Source organism: Coregonus lavaretus, assembly GCF_964263955.1.
Source record: "Coregonus lavaretus genome assembly, chromosome: 29".
Taxonomy (NCBI): domain Eukaryota; kingdom Metazoa; phylum Chordata; class Actinopteri; order Salmoniformes; family Salmonidae; genus Coregonus; species Coregonus lavaretus.
Window position 1 is genome coordinate 27,261,835 of NC_140016.1, and position 27,402 is coordinate 27,289,236.

Sequence of the window (27,402 nt, forward strand, 5' to 3'; positions counted from 1 at the left end):
TACAAAACAGCAGTTTCATACTACAGTAGATCTTCCAATATCTGCAAGTATCACACACACAGACTTATTTCTAGGTTATTTGCAATGACTCCATCTAGCGGACGTAAACCAAAGTGCAGGTTCCCCCCTTTTGTCCCACCCCTTGATTCGATTGGTCATATGATTTTCACAACTTCCTTTCAGCTATCCCATTGGCTTACTGAATGTCACTTGCATTTACGGAACAGAACAATAACATTCAGGGGAGAATGGCGGATGATAGCGTCCAAGAAATAACCAGCCCTCAAATGTATTTATTTGGTGAGCACGTCTGTACTGCCAAGTTTAATTTTAGTGCACAATTAGTAATAACAGACATCTGTCCTTCGTTATATAGCTAGCTAGCTATAGCTGTCCCAAACACACCACATTTATCTAGCTAGCTAACGTTAAGCTAGGTAATGCGCTTCTCGCGCCAATTCAGCAAACCCCTCTTTTGTTTACCTTTTAGCAAGCTAGCAGGCTAACTAGATTAATTTGTTATCAATGATAATGTTATATTTACGTTTTCAATTGTAGAACGCCTACAGCTATTTGTTTAGAGTTTGCTAACCTATGTGTTGTCAACTTTAGGTTGTACACTCAAATCGGACAGAAAGGAGTTCAAAGTTGTGGTGGAGGACGATGATGCGGATCATCAGCTGTCACTCAAAGCAGTAAGATCATCACGATGCCAATTCTGAGCTCGAGCTTGTGTTAGACAAGAGCAGCGTTTCCCAAACTCGGTGCACGTTATGGTTTTTGCCCTAACACTACACAGCTGATTCAAACTATCAAAGCTTAATGATTAGTCGATTATTCGAATCAGCTGTGTAGTGCTAGGGCAAAAAACAAAACGTGCACCCCATGGGGTCCCGAGGACCGGGTTTGAGAAACCCAGGACTAGAGAATATTATAACATTGTACTTGGCCAAAGGTTAATAATTTCGTTTTAAAACAATAAAAATGTCCTGACAAATGATGCATGCAATAAAAATGTCCATCGGAATTAGGTCCTGACAACTGATGTATTTCAGTTAAACAACATTGAGAGAGTTTCTGTAATTGTAATGATATAGCTATATGTTTTTATATATTCTTCATCAATTCCTTTTATTTGTACACCTTCTGCAGTATATTTATCTTTGCACCTGTGCAGAATGTGCACCTGTTAGAGAAACATTTAAGACAAATACAATGACAACTTCTATTTTATGTCATTGCATATCCAGTCTCTATTTCACCTGATGTTTACTTTTTTGTTTGTGTAACGCCATGCCACAATACCAAGTTCACCTATGTCAACATTATAAATGAGTCACAGTTCTTTGAAGTATATTTAAAGGAATAACATTTTAGTCAACAATGTGTTTTCTTATACTAACCTTCTGATCCTTTTCCTACCATTGCAAATGACTCAGTCCCTATCCTCTAAATGGATATCCTCATTGTAACATTCTTTCAGTCGCTCTCCCTTTTTGCCACCAAGTAGAGATGATGATTGACAGAGAAATTAGGGAGACGGTAGGTTGTTGGCGTGTTCCAACATGGCTAAACATACAGTATCATATCTGTGAAACAGCTGTGTGTGTGTTGGTGTTGCAGGTGTGCCTGGGCACTGAGGCCGAGGATAAGTTTCACACGGTGGAGATCGAGGGCGTCACATACGACGGAAAGACCACCAAAATTCCACTGGCTGTGCTGAAGCCGTCCGTGCTGCCCTCTGTGAGTGTTTGTAGAATTATGTGCAGTTACTCACCTGAAGCTTATTTTAACCCTGTCCCTTATTCCACTTTTGTAATAGTGGAAAACACTCAACTCCATTACCATGCAATTACTAAGCAATTACTCAAATAACATGTGTTGTTACTATAGTAATTACAGTGTTACTAATTCACAGGTCTACACAGATGCTACAGCTATATTTGGCCATGACCCAAGCCACAACACTGGGCTGGATGCAATGAGCCACACAACCCATTTCCAGTGTATTGCACATCTTTGATTTTGCACACGCTACATTGGTGGCTCTAGAGACAGCTACTTACGCTTGTTAATGACTCTGAAGCAGACCATGAGCGGCTATGTCTCCATGATGTCAGGCTTGTTGCTCCTAAAGTAATCCAGTTTCCACCTATTAAATGGAAAATATGATTGCCGCCCTGATCCAGAGATCCAGAGAACACTGTCACCATTGCTTGCTCTTTGGGGATTTAGGCTGGGTATCTGTATAAGCAATTTTGTGACAACTGCTGATGTAAAAAGGGCTTTATAAAATACATTTGATTGATTGATTGTCTCTGTTTATGACCTCCATTGTTTAAATATGCTTGGCTTGTTGCCTTCTGCATAGCTCGGGCCAATGATACAAGCTAGTGTGTATTTTGGTTCTGGTTCAGGGCTTGAAAACACTAGCTGTGAGTGGATAATTGTGTTATTTATGGAAGTTATCACTACCTGAACACTTTTACAGTAGTTATTCTAACACATACATCTGTGTTTTGTTTGGTTGCCATTGCAACCAGAACAATGGCCTGGCCGTTAGGAATTCACATTGACAACTGTCTGGCAGCACCCACTTCTTTTATGTTTAGCAAGCAGATACAAGTGAATAGATGTTTTGATTTTGATAAGATAGTAATAGATAATTTGATACAACACCTTTGCTTGCAGGTCTGTGGGATCCACCCTCCCTCCCCCAAGTTGAATGTACATTCTGTAAATGTAATTTGTGACGTTGAACATCTATGGAGTTTTGGTTGAATTTTTTACATTTACATTTTAGTCATTTAGCAGACGCTCTTATCCAGAGCGACTTACAGGAGCAATTAGGGTTAAGTGCCTTGCTCAAGGGCACATCGACAGATTTTTCACCTAGTCGGCTCTGGGATTAGAACCAGTGACCTTTCGGTTACTGGCACAACGCTCTTAACCACTAAGCTACCTGCCGCCATTTCCAACCAATGTTTTGATGGTGTCAACCTCTCATCGAATGTGAAACAATTGTTTGAAATATTGACTTGCTTATTTTATTCCTAATTTTGGCAGATGAGTTTAGGAGGGTTTGAGATCACCCCTCCAGTAACCTTCCGCCTCCAGTCTGGCTGTGGACCAGTATACATCAGTGGACAGCATTTTGTCAGTGAGTGACTTTTCATTTGCAGTCTGCTGATTTAGTTGTTTGTATACTCTCTTTGGGCTAGATATAAGGTGACATTTTGACAGTACAAGACAGCAGCACTGAATTAATTATTTCCACTTTGCAAAAGAGGTGTAACCTAATCTCAATTTGTAGATGTGAAGGACTCTGATGACGAAGAGGAGGAAAACAACTCATCACCTGTGAAGAGGCCGTTAAGCTTGACCTCGGGGAAGCGTCCTGCTCCGGTATGTTTTTCTTGCTGTTTACTTCGCTCATACAAGAGGGACATAACTTAATTATTGGACTGGATTCAGCTGCATACAGTTAGGTCCAAAATTATTTGCACCCTTGATAAAGATGAGCAGAAAAATACTATAAAATGAAGAATACAAATACTGAGCTATACAAATACAGTATTCTTTAAAAAATTCAACAAAAAAAAGGAAATTATATTATTTTATATTAATGCTCAGAGAAATACATTTTGTTCAACAAATAATATATATATTTTTAATGATAGTGGTCAAAATTATTGGCACCCCTGTTTTCAATACCTTTCGATACTTCACCTTGCGAGGATAACATCACTGAGACTTTTTCTAAAAGGTTTTATGAGATTGGAGAACATATTTGGAAAAGTCTTAGAGCATTCCTCCACACAGAATCTTTCCAGATCCTTGATTAAGTTCATGATACCGTTGACCTTAAGAAGGGCCCCAGGACCAGTGGAAGCAAAATAGCCCCATAACATCAAAGATCCACCACCATATTTTACAGTAGGTATGGGGTTCTTTTCTGCAAATGCATCGTTCTTTCAACGCCAAACCCACCTCTGGTGTGCGTGGCCAAAGAGCTCTATTTTCATGTCATCTGACCGTAGCACCGGTTCCAATGCCATTTAGCAAACTCCAGACGTTTTACATCAAATCAAATTCCATTATTCGCATACACATGTTTAGCAGATGTTATTGCGGGTGTAGCAAAATGCTTGTGTTCCTAGCTCCAACAGTGCAGTAATATCTAACAATACACACAAATCTAAAAGTAAAAGAATGGAATTAAGAAATATAAAAATATTAGGACGAGCAATGTCGAAGTCCAGAGTATAAATATATACAGTATATATGTGATGGGATGTATAGACATGATGGACAGTGTGGATAGGATATATAGTATATCTGAAGAATACGTGGATAGAATAGTATATATACAGCAATAGTTGAATAGGATGACCTTGACTAGAATACAGTATATACATATGAAATGGGTAAAACAGTATGTAAACATTATTAAAGGGACCAGTGTTCCATTATTAAAGTGACCAGTGTTCGATGTCTATGTACATAGGGCAGCAGCCTCTAATGTGCAGGGATGAGTAACCGGGTGCTAGCCGGCTAGTGACAGTGACTAAGTTCAGGGCAGGGTACTGGGTGGAGGCCGGCTAGTGATGGCTATTTAACAGTCTGATGGCCTTGAGATAGAAGCAATGTCCCAGCTTTGATGCACCTTTGATATTATGTTATTTTGCTTCCACTGGTCCAATGGCATCATGAACTTTACCCAATACCAAGACATTTTTTGCCAGAAACCTGTTTGCCTCTGCCAGGAGGCTGAAACTTGGTCACAAGTGGATCTTCCAGCAATAATGGAACTTGAACTGCATTGAATTAAAGAGGGCAGTCCATAAGTGCAGACAAAGGATATTAAGGATATGGAAAGATTCTGTATGGAGGAATGGTCTAAAATCCCTCCCAATGTGTTCTCCAATCTCATAAAACATGTTAGAAAAAGGCTCAGTGTCATTATCCTCACAAGGTGAGGTATTGAAAGGTATCGAAAACAGGTGCCAATAATTTTGAACACATTCTTTTTGAGATAAAAACAAAAATTACTTTTTGAACAAAATCTCATTCTCTGAGCAATTGTATAAAATTATATAATTTCCCCATTTTTTGGAGCACACAACATAGCTCAGTATTTGTATTCTTTATTTTATAGTATTTTTTTGCTAATCTTTATCAAGGGTGCCAATAATTTTGGACCTGACTGTACATACCATATTCCTCAGCAGTCCTTATTCATGACCAAAAGTTTGAAAATATTGTGGCCCTTTGCAGAAGAAACTGAAAATGGAGTCAGATGATGATGATGATGACAGCGATGAAGATGACGATGATGATGAGTATGAATCTTTTTTGTATTTTAGATTTGTTGCATCATATATCTTTGTTCAACTACCATTAGATAACCTGACATACATTTTCGTGTTCTATTCTTTGTAGTGATGATGACGACGATAGTGATGAAGATGAGGGTGATGTGAAAGTACAGAATGTTCCAGTGAAATCAACTATAAAGAAAGTAAGCCCTTTTTGTTCTCTCGCCTCAACAAAAAAAATTACACTGGGTATAGATGATGTACCTTATATGTCCACTAGGTGTCATGTTAGACAAGGACTTGTCCATGTAGCAGAGCATGCCAATAGGCTGCATTCACATAGGCAGACCAATTCTGATCTTTTTCCCACTAATTGGTCTTAAACCAATCACATCAGGTCTTTTCATATCAGATCTTCTTCAGAGCTGATCTGATTGGTCAAAAGACTAATTAGTGAAAAAAATATCAGAATTGGGCTGCCTGTCTAAACGCAGCCTTAGATCAAATAAAATTGTATTTGTCACATGCGCCTAATACAACAGGTGTAGACCTTATAGTGAAATGCTTACTTACAACCCTTAACCAACAATGCAGTTTTAAGAAAGAATACCAACAAAAATCACACACAAATTACAATATAAAATAATACGAAATAAAAGTAACAAATCATTAAAGAGCAGCAGTAAAATAACAATAGCGAGGCTATATACAGGGGGTATCGGTACCAAGTCAATGTGCAGGGGCACCGGTTAGTTGAGGTAATATGTACATGTAGGTAGAGTTAGATCCAACAAGTACTACTATGTTGACATTTTGCAGACAAGAGCGACTTACTGTAGTGAGTGCATACATTTTTGTACTTTTCATACTGGTCCCCCGTGGGAATCGAACCCACAACCCTGGTGTTGCAAGCGCCATGCTCTACCAACTGAGCCACGCGGGACCATCTTAGATAGCTGGGATTGGGACATATAGTAGGCATATTTTATTTTATATATATTTTATGGTCTTACATCAAGTCTTATTTGTGTACTGCATATCAGTGTCAACGACAATTTTTAAATGTTTTATAGTTATTGCATGTTTGGTAAACTAGACATGTTTTTAGCTCTTTCATTTCTGCACCCGTTGACCTGCGGCCATTTTTTCATCTGGTTCCCTCTCGTACCCATCTGGTTTTTCGAGACTAAAGCACAGGGTCTGCCGGGTATAATGATCGGATTTCTCCTCTGTAATCTACCTGAGCACTCTGTGTTTCACCAGCACTGTGCAGAGCGAAACGCATGCTATAGTAGTAAAGACAACTCAAGAAAGGCATGGGACTCCCCCCCCCCTCTATATGGCACCTAGGCCTACATGTCCTGTCCCTCAGTCCTCCCACCTTTCTCTTACGTTCCTCTCTTTATCCTCTCTTTCTCTCTGATACCCCCTTCTCTTGTTCAACAGTCCGTCATTGCACCTGGCCTTTGTCTTTGAACAGTGTGTGTGTTCGCGTGTACGTGTGTGCCTGTGTGTGTGTATCATTGTGTGTGTGTGTGTGTCTGTTTGTGATTTTAAAGGCAGCGTCCAAGTCTTAACTGTGCCAGACTGAGAGAGATCAAAGCGGGGCAGATGCACATACCTGCGACATGAGCACTGATTCTAGCCCCAGAGCCAGACGACAGCTGAGCATTTCTGTCACCTGTTGATTTATTCTGCTCCACACACAGCTCCCCTCCTCCGTTAATTATTTATATTTCTTCTACTTCCTCTTCTTTTCTTTGCTCTCTATCTCTTTGTCATGCTCATACTGTATTATAGTGATGAGCAGTGACAGCATGGATATTAATATGCTTCCTGGGTTGAAACCCAGAGGACAGAAAGCATACTAATTGCCCCCCTTTACTCCCCAACGACCTCCTTTACTGATCTGACTGTAGTAGTGTATAGACAGACATAAAAGCAGACAGACAGTGAGATAAATGCTGTTCAAACTGAAGAGTATTAAAAGTGCTGTGGTCTATTTTGACAACAGCAACACTTTTTTTGCAGTGTCAACATGTCATCCTAAATGAAACGATTACTGGAATTTGATTTTCGGTTGTGTATAGTGCTTCCTGCATGTCTCCCAACTAATTCTGTTGTCTCTTAGAGCCCGGAGCCTTTGGGGCAGAAGCCTAAAAGTGTGACATGGGCGCAGAATGGCTCACCAGGGAAACAAGGGGGACCATTGGCTAAACCTCAAACCAAGGTAGGTACACTTTTACATCTGTTTAGGCCTCTTTAGGCCAACATGAAGCCAGAGCAATTACGCACATCCAAATGAAGCACTGTTGGCTGCTCCCAAAAGTGGTCTTTTCATTTAGCAGATCAATCGTAGAGTTTTCAATCTATGGGAAAAGGTCATGTGATTCCAAAATAGGCCTAGAGCTGAGGAGGCAATGAGAGTTTCCAAGGAGTTGTTTGTGGTTAGGCAATCCCAAAGCAGCCAGTTTAAGGGGGCGTTTGTGGTCTGGGCTTCAAAACAAACTCCTGGAAAACACATGTTCTTTGCCAGCCAGTTTAGAGAGAAGAATCTTAAGGTCGGCATTATGCTGCTGAACATGAAAAATGGCAGATGTCTTTCGCCATGTAGGAGTTGTGATGTGTAGCGAACATACACATCAGCTGTTTCCTTCCATGAAATTGTTCATGCGGGACAGTGTAGAAAATCCTGCGTGCACTAGAGACATTTCTGTTACCAGTCTGTCACGAGACTAGATTACATTTTTAAAATGTAAATAAAGCTTATTAATACCTATATGTTTTCATAGTAGTTACATTTGAATGTTCATGGTAAGACAAATATTTATAAGACTTGTCTGCTTATAAGACCACTGTCCCAGAGGTACTTGCCAGACTCTCAGCAAGCTGCATGGAATCAAAGCACAGCAAAGAACGTGTTGAATCCAAGTAGCAATTAGCTCAAGACTGGTACTTAATTTCTCAGGTGGAATGTCTTGAACGACAGCCTTACAAACCCGAGGATTGAACTCTCTCAGTGTTAAACAAACACATCTGACCCCTGAACACGTTTCCCAGAATGGGGTTTAAGACCACGACCCCTCGGCCTGACCTACCGTTTTGGGTTGAAGACCACTTTGATGCCAAAATGTCCCTCCCCCCACCTCCCACCTTTGCAACCTTATCATTTTCCACCCATCCTTAAGAATGCCCTAATCAGCCCCCCGTAGCCCCCCAAATGACTCTAGCTTGATTTTAAACAGTACCAGTGACCTGTTGTCGCAGTCATTTCTCTCTTGTATTGACATAAAATATGCTAGCCTCCAACAACAACAGGTTGTTTTTGATGAGCATTAATCAAAAAATAAATTAACCATGAATGAGAACCTCTTATTTCGTTTTTCATAGCAGTGTCTCAATCCCCTTTTCTCTCGAACAATATGTAAGGTAAAACGCCTAAAACACTTCATGTCATGACAAGAAATGATCAAAATCCTCCTAGAACATTGTTTCGGATTGAAAACTGTATCCTTTGTGTGTGAGACGCTAATGCACAATGAGGTGAGACTTGCTATGCTAATCACCCGGGGCGTTGCGTAGCCCTCAGGGCAGCGTGCGGTGTGTGGCAGAGCGCGCTGGCTAATCTATTTAATTCTGTAATGGCCGCTGTTCAGCACGTCACGACAGCCGTTGTTAAAGTGCTAGTGGGGATTAACCAGCAGTCTAACTGCTGAAACCTGCCAGTTTAACTCCCAAGTCCCGCCCTACCTAATCCTAACCCCGACCCCCCCCCCCCCCCCCCCCCCCCCCCCCTCAGCCACCCCTCCCTCCCTCCCTCTCCAACAGCCTCCTCACACCCCTCGCTTCCTGTACACACCTTCTCCCAATTGCTCTCATTACGGGTGTTTGATGTCTAGGGCAACAGGCAGGTTGCTCCCAGATGCCCCTGAGGTTGGAGGAAGCAGGCGTTTTCTTAGTGCAGGTGACTGGTCGTTAGGGTGGCTCATCAGATCCTTTGCCAGTGCCTCTCTCACCATATTTCTAAACTCTTTGTCCCGTCGTCTACGTTTTTTGGTAGAGGGAAATGGGTCAATATGACTGCCATTCGAGTTTGTCCGTCTGAATTTTATAGTCTATAGTGTGTTAGTGCTTTTTGATTGATGGAAGTGGAAGCAGGCTGCCTGCTCTGTGATGATGCCTCTGAGCAGGCGCCACGGTCGTAAAGCTGTAAGATGCTCTGCCTGGGATCCTCCTTTGAAGACGTAAATCTTCACTTTTGGCGACTGACGGACACCCAGTTCAATGTACTAGGGGTGTGAACCTTAACATTAAGAAAAATCCCTAAAATACACTGCTCAAAAAAATTAAGGGAACACTTAAACAACACAATGTAACTCCAAGTCAATCACACTTCTGTGAAATCAAACTGTCCACTTAGGAAGCAACACTGATTGACAATAAATGTCACATGCTGTTGTGCAAATAGAATAGACAACAGGTGGAAATTATAGGCAATTAGCAAGACACCCCCAATAAAGAAGTGGTTCTGCAGGTGGTGACCACAGACCACTTCTCAGTTCCTATGCTTCCTGGCTGATGTTTTGGTCACTTTTGAATCCTGGCGGTGCTTTCACTCTAGTGGTAGCATGAGACGGAGTCTGCAACCCACACAAGTGGCTCAGGTAGTGCAGCTCATCCAGGATGGCACATCAATGCGAGCTGTGGCAAGAAGGTTTGCTGTGTCTGTCAGCGTAGTGTCCAGAGCATGGAGGCGCTACCAGGAGACAGGCCAGTACATCAGGAGATGTGGAGGAGGCCGTAGGAGGGCAACAACCCAGCAGCAGGACCGCTACCTCCGCCTTTGTGCAAGGAGGAGCAGCAGGAGCACTGCCAGAGCCCTGCAAAATGACCTCCAGCAGGCCACAAATGTGCATGTGTCTGCTCAAACGGTCAGAAACAGACTCCATGAGGGTGGTATGAGGGCCCGACATCCACAGGTGGGGGTTGTGCTTACAGCCCAACACCGTGCAGGATGTTTGGCATTTGCCAGAGAACACCAAGATTGGCAAATTCGCCACTGGCGCCCTGTGCTCTTCACAGATGAAAGCAGGTTCACACTGAGCACATGTGACAGACGTGACAGAGTCTGGAGACGCCGTGGAGAACGTTCTGCTGCCTGCAACATCCTCCAGCATGACCGGTTTGGCGGTGGGTCAGTCATGGTGTGGGGTGGCATTTCTTTGGGGGGCCGCACAGCCCTCTATGTGCTCGCCAGAGGTAGCCTGACTGCCATTAGGTACCGAGATGAGATCCTCAGACCCCTTGTGAGACCATATGCTGGTGCGGGTTCCTCCTAATGCAAGACAATGCTAGACCTCATGTGGCTGGAGTGTGTCAGCAGTTCCTGCAAGAGGAAGGCATTGATGCTATGGACTGGCCCGTCCGTTCCCCAGACCTGAATCCAATTGAGCACATCTGGGACATCATGTCTCGCTCCATCCACCAACGCCACGTTGCACCACAGACTGTCCATGAGTTGGCGGATGCTTTAGTCCAGGTCTGGGAGGAGATCCCTCAGGAGACCATCCGCCACCTCATCAGGAGCATGCCCAGGCGTTGTAGGGAGGTCATACAGGCACATGGAGGCCACACACACTACTGAGCCTCATTTGACTTGTTTTAAGGACATTACATCAAAGTTGGATCAGCCTGTAGTGTGGTTTTCCACTTTAATTTTGAGGGTGACTCCAAATCCAGACCTCCATGGGTTGATAAATTTGATTTCCATTGATACTTTTTGTGTGATTTTGTTGTCAGCACATTCAACTATGTAAAGAAAAAAGTATTTAATAAGATTATTTCATTCATTCAGATCTAGGATGTGTTGTTTAAGTGTTCCCTTTATTTTTTTGAGGAGTGTATATATATACAGTGAGGGAAAAAAGTATTTGATCCCCTGCTGATTTTGTACGTTTGCCCACTGACAAAGAAATAATCAGTCTATAATTTTAATGGTAGGTTTATTTGAACAGTGAGAGACAGAATAACAACAACAAAATCCAGAAAAACGCATGTCAAAAATGTTATAAATTGATTTGCATTTTAATGAGGGAAATAAGTATTTGACCCCCTCTCAATCAGAAACATTTCTGGCTCCCAGGTGTCTTTTATACAGGTAACGAGCTGAGATTATGAGCACACTCTTAAAGGGAGTGCTCCTAATCTCAGCGTGTTACCTGTATAAAAGACACCTGTCCACAGAAGCAATCGATCAATCAGATTCCAAACTCTCTACCATGGCCAAGACCAAAGAGCTCTCCAAGGATATCAGGGACAAGATTGTAGACCTACACAAGGCTGGAATGGGCTACAAGACCATCGCCAAGCAGCTTGGTGAGAAGGTGACAACAGTTGGTGCGATTATTCGCAAATGGAAGAAACACAAAAGAACTGTCAATCTCCCTCGGCCTGGGACTTCATGCAAGATCTCACCTCTTGGAGTTGCAATGATCATGAGAACAGTGAGGAATCAGCCCAGAACTACACGTGAGGATCTTGTCAATGATCTCAAGGCAGCTGGGACCATAGTCACCAAGAAAACAATTGGTAACACACTACGCCGTGAAGGACTGAAATCCTGCAGCGCCCGCAAGTTCCCCCTGCTCAAGAAAGCACATATACAGGGCCGACTGAAGTTTGCCAATGAACATCTGAATGATTCAGAGGAGATCTGGGTGAAAGTGTTGTGGTCAGATGAGACCAAAATGGAGCTCTTTGGCATCAACTCAACTCGCCGTGTTTGGAGGAGGAGGAATGCTTCCTATGACCCCAAGAACACCATCCCCACCGTCAAACATGGAGGTGGAAACATTATGCTTTGGGGGTGTTTTTCTGCTAAGGGGACAGGACAACTTCACCGCATCAAAGGGACGATGGACGGGGCCATGTACCGTCAAATCTTGGTGAGAACCTCCTTCCCTCAGTCAGGGCATTGAAAATGGGTCGTGGATGGGTATTCCAGCATGACAATAACCCAAAACACACAGCCAAGGCAACAAAGGAGTGGCTCAAGAAGAAGCGCATTAAGGTCCTGGAGTGGCCTAGCCAGTCTCCAGACCTTAATCCCATAGAAAATCTGTGGAGGGAGCTGAAGGTTCGAGTTGCCAAACATCAGCCTCGAAACCTTAATGACTTGGAGAAGATCTGCAAAGAGGAGTGGGACAAAATCACTCCTGAGATGTGTGCAAACCTGGTGGCCACCTACAAGAAACGTCTGACCTCTGTGATTGCCAACAAGGGTTTTGCCACCAAGTACTAAGTCATGTTTTGCAGAGGGGTCAAATACTTATTTCCCTCATTAAAATGCAAATGTATAACATTTTTGACATGCGTTTTTCTGGATTTTGTTGTTGTTATTCTGTCTCTCACTGTTCAAATAAACCTACCATTAAAATTATAGACTGATAATTTCTTTGTCAGTGGGCAAACGTACAAAATCAGCAGGGGATCAAATACTTTTTAGGATTTTTTATTTTAATAATAATAATATTTAATTTTTTTGATTGAATTTTATGAATTTATTTGCAAATTATGGTGGAAAATAAGTATTTGGTCAATAACAAAAGTGTCTCAATACTTTGTTATATACCCTTTGTTGGCAATTACACAGGTCAAACGTTTTCTGTAAGTCTTCACAAGGTTTTCACACACTGTTGCTGGTATTTTGGCCCATTCCTCCATGCAGATCTCCTCTAGAGCAGTGATGTTTTGGGGCTGTCGCTGGGCAGCACGGACTTTCAACTCCCTCCAAAGATTTTCTATGAGGTTGAGATCTGGAGACTGGCTAGGCCACTCCAGGACCTTGAAATGCTTCTTACGAAGCCACTCCTGCGTTGCCCGGGCGGTGTGTTTGGGATCATTGTCATGCTGAAAGACCCAGCCACGTTTCATCTTCAATGCCCTTGCTGATGGAAGGAGGTTTTCACTCAAAATCTCACGATACATGGCCCCATTCATTCTTTCCTTTACACGGATCAGTCGTCCTGGTCCCTTTGCAGAAAAACAGCCCCAAAGCATGATGTTTCCACCCCCATGCTTCACAGTAGGTATGGAGTTCTTTGGATGCAACTCAGCATTCTTTGTCCTCCAAACACGACGAGTTGAGTTTTTACCAAAAAGTTCTATTTTGGTTTCATCTGACCATATGACATTCTCCCAATCCTCTTCTGGATCATCCAAATGCACTCTAGCAAACTTCAGACGGGCCTGGACATGTACTGGCTTAAGCAGGGGGACACGTCTGGCACTGCAGGATTTGAGTCCCTGGCGGCGTAGTGTGTTACTGATGGTAGGCTTTGTTACTTTGGTCCCAGCTCTCTGCAGGTCAGTCACTAGGTCCCCCCGTGTGGTTCTGGGATTTTTGCTCACCGTTCTTGTGATCATTTTGACCCCACGGGGTGAAATCTTGCGTGGAGCCCCAGATCAAGGGAGATTATCAGTGGTCTTGTATGTCTTCCATTTCCTAATAATTGCTCCCACAGTTGATTTCTTCAAACCAAGCTGCTTACCTATTGCAGATTCAGTCTTCCCAGCCTGGTGCAGGTGTACAATTGTGTTTCTGGTGTCCTTTGACAGCTCTTTGGTCTTGGCCATAGTGGAGTTTGGAGTGTGACTGTTTGAGGTTGTAGACAGGTGTCTTTTATACTGATAACAAGTTCAAACAGGTGCCATTAATACAGGTAACGAGTGGAGGACAGAGGAGCCTCTTAAAGAAGAAGTTACAGGTCTGTGAGAGCCAGAAATCTTAATTGTTTGTAGGTGACCAAATACTTATTTTCCACCATAATTTGCAAATAAATTCATTCACACACTTTTTTTTCTCATTTTGTCTGTCATAGTTGACGTGTACCTATGATGAAAATTACAGGCCTCTCTCATCTTTTTAAGTGGGAGAACTTGCACAATTGGTGGCTGACTAAATACTTTTTTCCCCAATGTACATCTTCTTTTTTTAAATATATTTCCCTTTATTACTTTCCAACCCCACCACCCCTTCCCTAATTGGAGTAAACTAGTGAACAACAATGCTTAGGCCTCTACTTCCAGCTTATACATACTATATACATTTCATGGAGACAGTAAATTTTATAATAATTATATTTTGTTTGTTTAAATAGAAAAAGTTTTGAAATAGGCGTCGTTTTGCATATCAGTTCATAAACACTATGCCATGGAATCGGTACGTCAAAAATCTCTTCCCAACTATTTTGCAATCTACAGTTGAAGTCGGAAGTTTACATACACTTTAGCCGAATACATTTAAACTCAGTTTTTCACAATTCCTGACATTTAATCCTAGTAAAATTCCCTGTCTTAGGTCAGTTAGAATCACCACTTTATTTTAAGAACGTGAAATGTCAGAATAATTGTAGAGAGAATGATTTATTTCAGCTTTTATTTCTTTCATCACATTCCCAGTGGGTCAGAAGTTTACATACACTCAATTAGTATTTGGTAGCATTGCCTTTAAATTGTTTAACTTGGGTCAAACGTTTCGGGTAGCCTTCCACAAGCTTCCCACTATAAGTTGGGTGAATTTTGGCCCATTCCTCCTGACAGAGCTGGTGTAACTGAGTCAGGTTTGCAGGCCTCCTTGCTCGCACACGCTTTTTCAGTTCTGCCAACAAATGTTCTATAGGATTGAGGTCAGGGCTTTGTGATGGCTTCACGGTTGGGATGGTGTTCTTCGGCTTGAAAGTTACCCCCTTTTTCCTCCAAACATAACGATGGTTATTATGGCCAAACAGTTTTTGTTTCGTCAGACCAGAGGACATTTCTCCAAAAAGTACGATCTTTGTCCCCATGTGCAGCTGCAAACCGTAGTCTGGCCATTTTATGGCGGTTTTGGAGCAGTGGCTTCTTCCTTGCAGAGCGGCCTTTCAGGTTATGTCGACATAGGACTTGTTTTACTGTGGATATAGATACTTTTGTATCTGTTTCCTCCAGCAACTTCACAAGGTCCTTTGCTGTTGTTCTGGGATTGATTTGCACTTTTCGCAGCAAAGTACGTTCATCTCTAGGAGACAGAACGCGTCTCCTTCCTGAGCGGTATGACAGCTGCTTGGTCCCATGGTGTTTATACTTGCGTACTATTGTTTGTACAGATGAACGTGGTACCTTCAGGCGTTTGGAAATTGCTCCCAAGGATGAACCAGACTTGTGGAGGTCTACAATTTTATTTCTGAGGTCTTGGCTGATTTCTTTTGATTTTCCATGATGTCAAGCAAAGAGGCACTGAGTTTGAAGGTAGGCCTTGAAATACATCCACAGGTACACCTCCAATTGACTCAAATGATGTCAATTAGCCTATCAGAAGCTTCTAAAGCCATGACATAATTTTCTGGAATTTTCCAAGCTGTTTAAAGGCACAGACAACTTAGTGTATGTAAACTCTGACCCACTGGAATTGTGATACGGTGAATTATAAATGAAATAATCTGTTTGTAAACAATTGTTTGAAAAATTACTTGTGTCATGCACAAAGTAGATTTCATAACTGACTTGCCAAAACTACAGTTTGTTAACAAGACATTTGTGGAGTGGTTGAAAAACAAGTTTTAATGACTCCAACCTAAGTGTTTGTAAACTTCCGACTTCAACTGTAAATAGGCCCGTTTAATTTTGTCTGGCTTGCCGTTCCAAATAAAATAAGCAAATAGGTAAACTGGGATAATACTAAAGAGTTAATCAGGGTGATTTTTCCACCAATTGACAGGTACTTTCCTTTCCATGTTAGCAAGTTTTTGCTAACTTTCGATTAGAATTAATTGGAGTGAGATCATGTATTTCATTTGGGATATATATTCAGAGTATATCCACATTACCATCAGACCATTTTATTGGTAAACTACATGGTATTGTAAAAATTGCATTTTTTAGTGATACAATACGTAATATAGTACATTTATCATAATTTGGTTGTAATCCAGAGAGTTTAGAAAATGTATCTAGATCCTCTATGAGGCCGTGGAGGGATTCAAGTTGTGGATTTAAAAGAAAACATGAATCATCAGCGTACAATGACACCTTTGTTTTTAAGCCCTGGATTTCTAATCCCTTGATATTATTGTTGGATCTGATTTTAATAGCTAACATCTCGATGGCCATAATAAATATATATGCCGATACTGGACAACCTTGTTTCAGTCCTCTTGACAGTTTAAAACTTTCAGAGAAATAGCCATTATTTACTATTTTACACCTAGGGTTACTATACATGATTTTAACCCAATTTATAAGAGATTCTCCAAAATTGAAATGCTCCAGGCATTTATATATAAACCCCAGTCGTACTTGTATCAAATGCCTTTTCAAAGTCTGCTATGAACAGCAGGCCTGGTTTCCCAGATTTTTCATAGTGTTCTATTGTTTCCAGTATTTGCCTTATATTATCTCCAATGTATCGTCCATGTAAAAAACCTGTCTGATTAGAATGAATAATGTCCGACAATACCTTTTTAATTCTATGCGTTATACATGTACAGGGGCCTCCACTTTTTTTAATGGACTGGATGTTTATATTTTCCACTTGTATCCTGTTTCAGTAATAATGAACTCAGACCTTCTTCTTGAGTGTCTGATAATCTACCATTTACATAGGAGTGGTTAAAACATGCTAATAGCGGTCCTCTGAGTATACCAAAAAAGGTTTGGTATACCTTTTACATTACCAAAAAAGGTTTGGTATACCTCGACTGGTATGCCATCCAACCCTGGAGTTTTCCCGGACTTAAAGTCTTTAATTGCATCCAGAAGTTCCTCCTCTGTAATTTCACCTTCACATGTGTCTTTCTGTATGGCTGTTAATTTTACATTATCAATAGAAAAAAAATCGATACAATTAGCTTCAGTTAGAGGAGATGGAGGCGACTGACATGAAAACATATGCTTAAAGTACTTTGTTTCCTCCTTCAAAATATAATTAGTTGAATCATGGGTGACTCCGTCATTTGTAACCAGTTTCAGTCAATTCTGGTAGCATTTCTATGTTGGTGCATTTTTCCCCATATTCCATCCAGTTTGCTTTATTTTAATAATATATTACACTTGATCTTTCTTGAATAAGTTTCTCCATTTCTTTTTGTTTTTCCTCTAATTTATTCTGAGCCTCTATGTTACAGTTTTTATTGCTATCTATCTGTTCTGTTAGACCTTCTATTTCCTTTGTTAGTATGGACTCTTTTTACCTAAATTGCTTTTGTTTTTGAGATGAGTACTGAATTGCATGGCTTCTAAAGGCACATTTAAAGGTGTCCTATACAATAAGGGGATTTGCTGTACCTATGTTATGTCGGAAAAAATCAGTTATAAATTCCTCTGTCCTAGTTAAAAACAAGTTATCATCCAATAGGCTTTGATTAAATTTCCAATATCCTCGCCCACGTGGAAATTCAGTAAGAGTAATGTATAGGCCAATTATATGATGGTCTGACCGTATTCTGTCCCCTATCAACACTTGCCAACGAGAATGACATAAGAAAGAAGTCAAGACGACTAGCTTGATTGAGTCTCCGCCATGTATATCTCACTAGATCAGGATATTTAAGCCTCCATATATCTACTAGTTCTAAAGTATCCATGACATTCACGATTTCCATAAGAGCATGAGTGTGATAGTTTGTAGTGTGATTTCCTTTACGGTCCATTGAGCTATTTACAATGGTATTATAATCTCCCACCATAATAATAGAGTCTTGTATTGCTTGCAGGGTTGATAATTTATTATATATATTGTCAAAGAAGTGTGGATGATCATTATTTGGTCCGTAAAGGTTAATGTCATAACCTGTCTTAATATGGTTATAACATTGTCATGACCAATATATTTACACCTGTTGTGACATATATTGCATTATTTTATGGCTGGTTATGACACCTACATAAGAGTGTCAAAACCCACATTTATTCAAATTATTTTTTTCCCTGCCAAGAAGTTTCCTTTATATTTGAATGCTTGTTTCATAAATCCTTTGTTGTTGTTGTAATTAATTATTTACAGTCATGTTCTTTTCATCAACATTTAAATAACTTGTAGAAAATACACTTTATGACACTGTCATGAACCATTATGACCATTCTGGTTCACTTTACTTGGACTAAGAAAATACACTTTATGACATTGTCAAGATTCATTATGACCATCATAATCATATAAGCCAGATAGGCCTATCACGTACATGCCCTTATGTCAGTCATCAGTCAAAAAGAGGGTGTCTTGTCCTGCTCCTGAAATCTGCTCCTGCATTCATTCCAGTCATCAGCAACAGAGCATTGGAGTAGGTGCATGTCTGACATCAATGTGTACGCAATTACAATGGAAATGTAATATGGTCAATAATTGTATTGTTTTTTTTTAACATACTGTTGACACATAGGCTATGGTGTAATCGAATGTTTTGCCTTGTTTTGTGGGTTTTGACACTCTTATGTAGGTGTCATAACCAGCCATAAAATAACTACCATCGTAGGTTTTGTGGGGTTTTACACTCTTATGTAGGTATCATAACCACCCATAAAATAACACAATATATGTCGCAACAGGTGTAAATATATGTGTCATGACAGTGTTATGACAATATTATTACAGGTTATGACAAGTTATGTCTGCTGTTATGACATATTATGACATGATTATGATCGTGTCATAGCGTGTTATGACGCTGGGTGTCAAGTAAAGTGTTACCAAGTCAATTATAAAAATGGACGTTACACACGGCGTATCACATTTAACAAACAAAACATTGAAATACAGTTATAGAAGGTAAAGTAAAAACCTGAACCGGTCCGTGCATGGTCCGTGCATCGATACCAGTATATCGTAAAATACGGTGGGTGTACCGCCCAGCCCTACGTCAAGGAATCAATTATTTTTGAGTCGACTCTCCAACACTACTTCATCGTCGTTAACAGTTGGAAAAATGGCAGAGAAAGGCAAGCGACCGCAGTGAAGTCCTGTATGGCAATACTTTGAGAAGTTAAATGAGAAGGAAATGCTAACTTTGCGAAGGAGAATTGAGGTACAGTAATGGTAGTAGAGGTGCAATGTTTAACAATCTGAAAGGGACACACCGTGAGACCCATACCGTTGCGGGCAGCAGCATTGTGAATTCACGTGGATTTGTATGATTAAAAAAAAAAAATGTTTTAACAGAAAACTGATTACAAAATTTGCTGTTTAAACATTGTCCATTTGACACATCCCTAATGAGCACCTCTGTCTTGCCTACCTGTTCACGATTGTTTTAATACCATCGCAAATTTGCCCGATTTTTCAATGGTTCTGCATTGTTCTATTTTCATTAAGTTGAGATCGATTGTTTTATCAATAAAAACATGACTTTTTTGTCCTAGTCTTGAAAGTGGAAGTTTCTCAGCTAAACGTCTTTTGGCTCCTTACCTGGCCCCAAAGCCCTCCTACAAGACACCAAAGGAACAAATACTACCTCAGTCAGTCAGACTTAGCCGGCAGAAGTGTCCATCATGACCATGTGTTCGTAGCGAAGACGAGCAAATCGGAGACGAGCGATTACATCAAACGATAGTGTGCAAGTGATTAAGTCACATGTCCTGTGGCATCTGTAATCAGTGTCTGGCGCAGATTAAACAGCTTGCTCTGCTCTCTGTTTATCAGCTGTTTCAGTTCCACAGCTGTCCTTTGGAAGTGGAGAGCCGCCCCCCAAATAATAAATACGTCGGCCATTTCTTGGCCAGGAGCCAGTGGCATGTGGGATTTTTCGAGTCGGAGGTGTGAGGATGTGTGTGCATATGTGTGTTTATGTGCGTGCGCGCATGTGTTTTTGCCTTCTTATTTGATACTTTTAATCTGTGCGATGGATGCGGATTTCTGATGAGGAATGAGAAGATTATTGCATTCTTCAAAACGAAGAAAAAAAAGACTGTTTTAACCGTTCAATCTATTTCTTAAACCATTCTTTACTTTTGGACGGAGGCCAAATAAAGAGGTTCCTTTGTCCATCCCACAATCAAGATATCTAGTCTCTGTTATTATTTCGGGTAATGATCAGTTTACACAACTTTTAATATGTTCCAAATACAATGGAACGCATCTACTTTCAATATGTTTCAAATACAGTGCTTTGAATTAGCGACAAGCCTATTCTATTCTCACTGTCCGGATTCTGAGTGACACGCCATTTGAATATACCAACTTTGAATATACTATCTTCATTTGCTCCCATCACCTCTTTAGTGTAGGTGCTGCTATCTTTACATCAGTTATTGTATGTTGATATTTAACTTTCAAAACAGCGAAGATCGTCTAAAAACCTTTTGACATCATGCACCATCATTAACACTGAAACGTCAAAACACTAATACGCACAACTGGAGACTTAATATGATGCTTTTCACAAATGTTGCACACAAGTATTTTTGACTGGCGGATTTGGGTCGCGGGCGGGTCATTATTTTAAGGCAAGTGTCAAGTGTTCGCTAGGAGCAAAAATATCGCTCCTTAGTCATAAAAAACAGAACGCTTTCTTATGTTAGTTCCTCAGTCGCCTGACAGAAAGTCTCTCCAAGAAGGTCCCTCTCCCCTCGTTTCAAACACAGCTCTGTCCATCAATGAAACCCTGCAATCACAGTGGATTCCAGCCGGGCCTGCATGTAGGAACAGGCTCCCTGCTTGTATAACGTGCAGCCACGGCATATGGCGTGTCAAATTGTGTCACACTCACACACTCCTAATTGATGACATCTGGGGCCTTGTCCGCCCAGCTCTGGACACACCTGTAGCCCTGTTAACGCCATGTTCGCAGAGGGCTCTCTGAGGCTAACACACACATAATGCCTGCATGCACACACACACACAAACAAACAAAGGGCCTCTGTGTTGTAAAGGAAAACAATGAAGATGGAACTCAAACGTTGTCAGCTTACATAACTGCTATGAAGGGGAAAAGTCTCTCACCACTATATAGGGCCTCTGGGTTGAAAATATTACTCAATATTACTTCTCGAAGTGTTTGTTGGTAGCTTTTCACTCTTATCCGTAGCGCGAAACGTGAGCAAGCGGCCGCTGCGTTTCCCATGGTAGAATGACCCCTTTCACAGTGTCAATCTGGGGGAGTTAACCCGCCACTGAAAAACTCATATTTTTCCGCTCCTCCTGGCAAACAACTTCCCCTTAGCTCTGTTGCTCAATGCTAAAGTCTGGGTTTGCCCTCTTCTGCTTGGAAGCAATAAAATGATCATTTTTACCCACCATAATTGTCAAAAGGTGCTGTAATTAGGGTAGAATTTGGTGTCCGTTTGCTTGAATTCCCTTCCTGGTTGCTCATGCTGCCCCTCTCTCAGTCACACTAAATAGGTCAGGATAGGGGCTGTAGCCAGCATACTAAGCACAGGCTGGGCTGGTCTTGGGCTCACAAGGCCAATTCACTAGCTACCACCAATCGCATGGTTATGGGACAGTTGACAATGGGCGAATGGCCTAGATGCCACTCACAGATACATTGATGGGATGTACATGAAGTGTTTTGGCCAATGGACAGTGGTTTTCTTATGTTGTCATGTTGGGAGGAGGAAAACACTAAAGACCTATGTAGCCTACATAGAAACTATTGATTATTGACGGCAATCTAGACAAAGCCTAAGTTTAAACTTTTCAGTTAGGCTAGTTAGTTACTGGAACAAGCACACCACTGAATGATACTGTGAATGATGTTGATCTTGTTTGACTTGCAGACACTAGTGGGAGGAAAAGACAAGAGTCAGAAGGAAAAGTCTGGAGCTGGCCCATCCAATGCTCTCACCGTGCCTGAAATCAAGAGCAAGCTAGCGTCGGCAGCCAAAGAGGTAACGCGTTAATTTTAGGGCTGGGCGGTATACCCCATTTTACTATATACCGGTATTGATGCACGGACCGGTTTGGGTTTTTACTTTACCTTCTATAACTGTATTTCAATGTTTGTCTTGTTAAATGTGATACATCACTCTGTTTGTATAGTTTACTCCTCTTCTTGAATTGTCTCTCTCCCGCTCTCACCAAGCCCCCCCCCCCCCCCCCCCGTCACTCAAGGAGCATAGTTGTTGTTGCTCGACCACGACGTCACTTTCCGACCGTTCACTCTTCAGTCTGCATGGTCAATGCAACAATATGTTGATGACAACGATGCTGCTTTCTACTTTGCTTCTTAACACTATCAGTCCCGAGACCCCAGCAAAAATCTGCTTTTCATTTATCTCTTTCATTTATCTGCATGTCCAGCCCTTATATTTAGCCTCACAATTAAGTGTTTTACCATTTTCTTTTCAGGACAACCAGGGCTACAAGTAGAACACAAAACAATTTGACATGAACAGTTGCATTCATGAGTTATATTGACAAATGTCAATAAAGAAATAAGGTCAGCCAAAGCAAAAACCTGATAAAAAATGAATGTATGTATATGAATGCTGTAAGTACAGAATTGTATGTATTTTTATTTTATAATTGTTTGCTCACTGGGAGTTTGTGTGGAGATTGTGACAGCAACTATGTGAGCTTATTACAGTATTATAGACCCTTACCTCTAATGACTCTTGTGTGGCTTGTGAGCGAAACAGAGCGAAACATGTAGCTCAAACCATTCGGACTCTACAGATGTTTTTGTATAAAATGCCAAGCCCCGGGCCCCTTCGGGATCCGCCCTTGTCTCACAAACACCACTCTAGCTCAGCCCCCATTAATCACACATACCAATTGTTGGTATCTATGGATGCAGAAGAAATAGACGAATCCAATAGTACAACCTGGAAGCCTTTAGCTCAAACACACTATGTTTAAAAGGGGTTAGAAGTCCAAAACGCGCCAGCGATACGGTGGGCCTCATTGGGTTAATATAAATCCACAAGCGTTTCCACAAGCGTTTTATAATTACACTATTCGTTTGTGTATCTTACTGTCTACAAACAGCTAGTTTGTCTTTTCTTAGCAAGTTGTGACTAAAATAAATTGTGTTAGCCGCTAATGCTAATCGCTAGTTACCTAGCTAGCTAGCTAGCTAATAAATGTACTCAGTCAGAGCAAACGTAGTTAGCTAATACAGCCTGATACCAGTGCTGGAGTAGCCGTAAATCACCATGTTGTTTGTGCAACAGTATCTTCTAAATCAGAGGAATAAGCGAAGCATGAATATGTTAGCTATGAAATAAGAGAAAACATTTAATGTAGCCAAAGACTATAGGGTCCCACTCCCCTGGGAAACATTGTTCCTACCTTGTCACAATATCGCCTCCATAGAGATCATATTAGTATTCTAATTCCTAATTCTATAAACACCTCCATGTTTTTTTCATTCGTTGTCATGTCAAACAGTGTATTCAAAGTGCCCACTATTATATTCTAACTATAGAATTAGAATAATCATTCTATTTTCAACAGTTTACCCAAGTATTTTGATCTAAAGTCAAATCGCAATTGCAATATTTGGAATTTATGTGTTGCCACCCTAGGGCAATGCACAACTCATAAAGCAAATTTAGAACGTATTATTCAAAAACATTCAATACCGTCAAAAATTTGAAAAATATTGTGATATCATATTTTGGTCATATTGCCCAGCCGTAAGTCATTTTCATGCTTCTAAGTTAGAGCTTAGAGCTCCAAGTCTTTACAAAAGTCCACGGGTTATTTTTACTAATGTTGATCTCTCCCTCTGCATGTTTCCATACATAACATGCCATAAACACCAATGTCTGCTTGCATCAAAGGTGTTCTCTGAAGATAATCCACATTTTTCCCACTGATTCCCTTCTAAAAGGGCTGCAGCGAAGCCTCAGTAGAACACATGAAACACATCCTCCAGAGTTGTGTGTGAATAACCTCTGACCTCGCCAGTTGCCACCAGGCCTGAGGTGGGGTTACTGACCACTGGCGCTCACACAGCCATGACATTATACAGAGGGATTCGCTTCTTTCTTCCTCTTCCTCTCTTACAGTAACCTCTTGTGTCACTTCCAACTGGATTGGCCACACTTGTGGCACCCTCAACTTTACAAGGCCCACCTCATATTTGCCTCGTGAATAATACAGAATTTGTTATTACACTGTAATAATGTTGTTTTTCCCTCTAGTTTGATTAAACATTAGTTTGATTTAAAACTAATTAAAAACATATTTTCTGGTTCTTTTCAATCAGGGAAAACCTCTTCCGAAGACCGAGCAGAAGTTTGAAAATTATGCCAAAAGTGCTTTCAGGATGTCAGATAGAAAAGTAAGTATTCTTGTTGTCTTGATAGTGAAAGTATTTGCTGTAGGGTCAGCATTGTAGTATGTTTGTAGTTATTATAGACTATTGACATTAATCGCTGAATAAAACATCTGAAACATTGAAATGTATAACACACAACTTACAAACAAAAAATGTCCCAGTTATTTCAGATAGTTTTGTTGCTGAGTGTGTGCAGTGAAATATGTTTGTCTTGGGTCCGCACTCTCTTTTGGGATGGAATGGGAGTAGACCTGCCATGGCAAAGTCTTCCCCATTGATTTACTGCTGTAGTTCTCTCACAAGTATGTCTTTTGTATCCCTAATGAAGGGATTTGAGGTTTGTGAATGGTACCAGTCTCTGTCATGTTCAAGGTCTTTGACCAACTGAAGGAATATTCCTCTAGATGAATCTAGGGCTACTGTACGTAATGCAGAAATGTAGGGATTTTATGTACATTGAAGATTGTTTTTACTCATGTTGATGCAGCACATTTTACATTTACATTTTAGTCATTTAGCAGACGCTCTTATCCAGAGCAACTTACAGTTAGTGAGTGCATAAATTTAAAAAAATCATACTGGCCCCCCGTGGGAATCAAACCGACAACCCTGGCGTTGCAAGCGCAATGCTCTACCAACTGAGCTACACAGCACCCTTGCAGTATTTTATTTGGAGTATTGAAGTAAATGATCCTTTTATCTTGACCACATGGGGCCAAGATGGTGATGACACTGCATTCACTAATGACCATTTTATTCCAGTTTAGTTTCTGGGAAACTATTACAACTGGAATTGGAATGTTTGTGTCAAACAAGAAAAATAACTCTTAAATGGTTGTGTGTGTGGTTGAGAGTGTGTGCGTGCATGCGTGCGTTTGCGAGTGTATGTGCAAGTGTGTGTGCGTGCGTGCGTGCGTGTGTGCAAGAGTGTGTGTGCGCTAGGATAGGTCAGGTTATAGACCAGGTTGTCTTTTTATTGATGAGGAATCCTTTGAGATGAATCCCACAGCCTGACATATTAAGGCCTCCGTTAAAGAACATGCTGTCATCATCGGCAGTTGTTGTGCAGGTCAAAAGTATTTAGACTGCAAGGTGTGGTCAGGGGAGGCTTGATCCCAGTGTTTAGAAAACATCTGTGGAAGCGATTTGGTTCCGAAGCCAAAGACTCTGGGATGTGTCAGACTCGAGCACCTAGTCATTCTTTCTGGTATGTTCTATTTGCCCCCACCCAACCCTTTGTACCCCTACATGCTGTCTCAATTCATTGTTCCCCAGGCAAGGCGCACTAGACATTCTGTAGTAAGAAATCATAGCTCTCTGCTATGCAGCATGTAATTTGCATGCATTATAATTCGTTTATATCTCTCTCTTTCTCATACAGGTGGTTAAAGACCTCTGGAACTTTGTACAAACATTGAAAACAGAGAAGAAATAAGCCATTGCATTTCTTACAGTTATGTTAGATTTTTTAGTTTTCTCCTCTATGCTTTCCCCAAGAACATTGAAGCTCTAATGTTTTAACCCATTACTAAGAGCATCAGGGAATGCCTGTGTAACTATGTCCCCCCTGCTAAAGAAACAGTGTTAGCCTACTGAGCCATAGGCCTTTGCACGATGGTGATGTTTTGCAAACTGTTTTATATGTTCAATCAGTCCCTTCTTATTAAAGGAATAGTTCATACAGGATTTTCTAATTACGTAGGTTGTTGTCGATCGACCCAGTTTTAGGTGCATTTGTGGGTTATTTAGTCATTTTCACCAGCATCTGGTTAGCTCAGAATGTTAGTATTCTTAGCATGTCCATTGGCATCAATTGTGGCAATGCTAGAATAAACATACCAAAGTGACCATATCATTCCAGAGATGATCATTAGTAATTAAGTGAATGATTTAATTACCGTTGCTTTGTAAAATAACTGGGTTGCTCAACGAAAACCTAGGTAAGTGGGAAATGATGTGTTTTTATCATGTACTTTGTTAACTGTACCTTTAATGAAGACATTGTTATTTGTAAATAGCCCGTACAATTTAAGGCGCTGTTATGGCGGCTTCAAAATACTTTAGATTGGTTATTCAAACAAACTCATCTGCTTCTGGCTTGTGCAATTTAGTTTTTAATGTTCGTTTTAACATTGCTCTCTAATTTTGCATTGAGTTTTGTTTTCTTTACACTTTTGTATACTGTAACACATTATGTTATGATCTTTAGCGAGGTAAGTTAGCTGAATGTTGTTAATATTGTACTGGAAAATGTACTGCTAGTCAAGAAATGGTTTCCTAGCCCTCTTCATTTTGGTGTGTCTTGATAACCCACTGGGCAAAAACTGGTTGAATCAATGTTGTTTCCACATCATTTCAACCCCCAATGTGATGACGTTGAATCAACGTGGAAAACGACTTGGATTTGCCAAAAGTCATCAACATTGGTGATTTTTGTTGTTGTTGATTTCTTGTTGAATTCACGTTAGTTGACAACTCAACCAAATGTAAGTCAATCCTAGACGTTGAACTGACGTCTGTGCCCAGTGGGAATTTTGTTAGCTTGTCTTCAAGTGTTGTTGTTGTGACTGTGGAATGAATATGAATATGAATGAATATGCCATTTAGCAGACGCTTTTATCCAAAGCGACTTACAGTCATGCGTGCATACATTTTTGTGTATGGGTGGTCCCGGGGATCGAACCCACTACCTTGGCGTTACAAGCGCCGTGCTCTACCAGCTGAGCTACAGAGGACCACGAGATTGTTATTTGCCCTTTATGGAAAGTTTTTTTATTTGTCTTAGATTGCTTATTTTGATGTACCCCTTTGCGAGTAAAACGTCAGGAGAA

At 40.9% G+C, this 27,402-nt stretch overlaps 1 protein-coding gene across 1 annotated transcript; it reads left to right on the forward strand.

The window, feature by feature from the left end:
• The first annotated feature begins 226 nt into the window (after positions 1 to 226).
• On the forward strand, positions 227 to 27,402 carry LOC311104691 (nucleophosmin-like). Its single transcript, XM_084146571.1, has 11 exons — positions 227 to 300; positions 613 to 695; positions 1,624 to 1,743; positions 3,067 to 3,160; positions 3,314 to 3,405; positions 5,278 to 5,342; positions 5,443 to 5,521; positions 7,450 to 7,548; positions 22,065 to 22,175; positions 24,500 to 24,574; positions 25,953 to 27,402. Exons 1-11 carry the CDS (start codon positions 249 to 251, stop codon positions 26,004 to 26,006), a joined length of 924 nt encoding a protein of 307 aa, XP_084002697.1. The 5' UTR covers positions 227 to 248; the 3' UTR covers positions 26,007 to 27,402.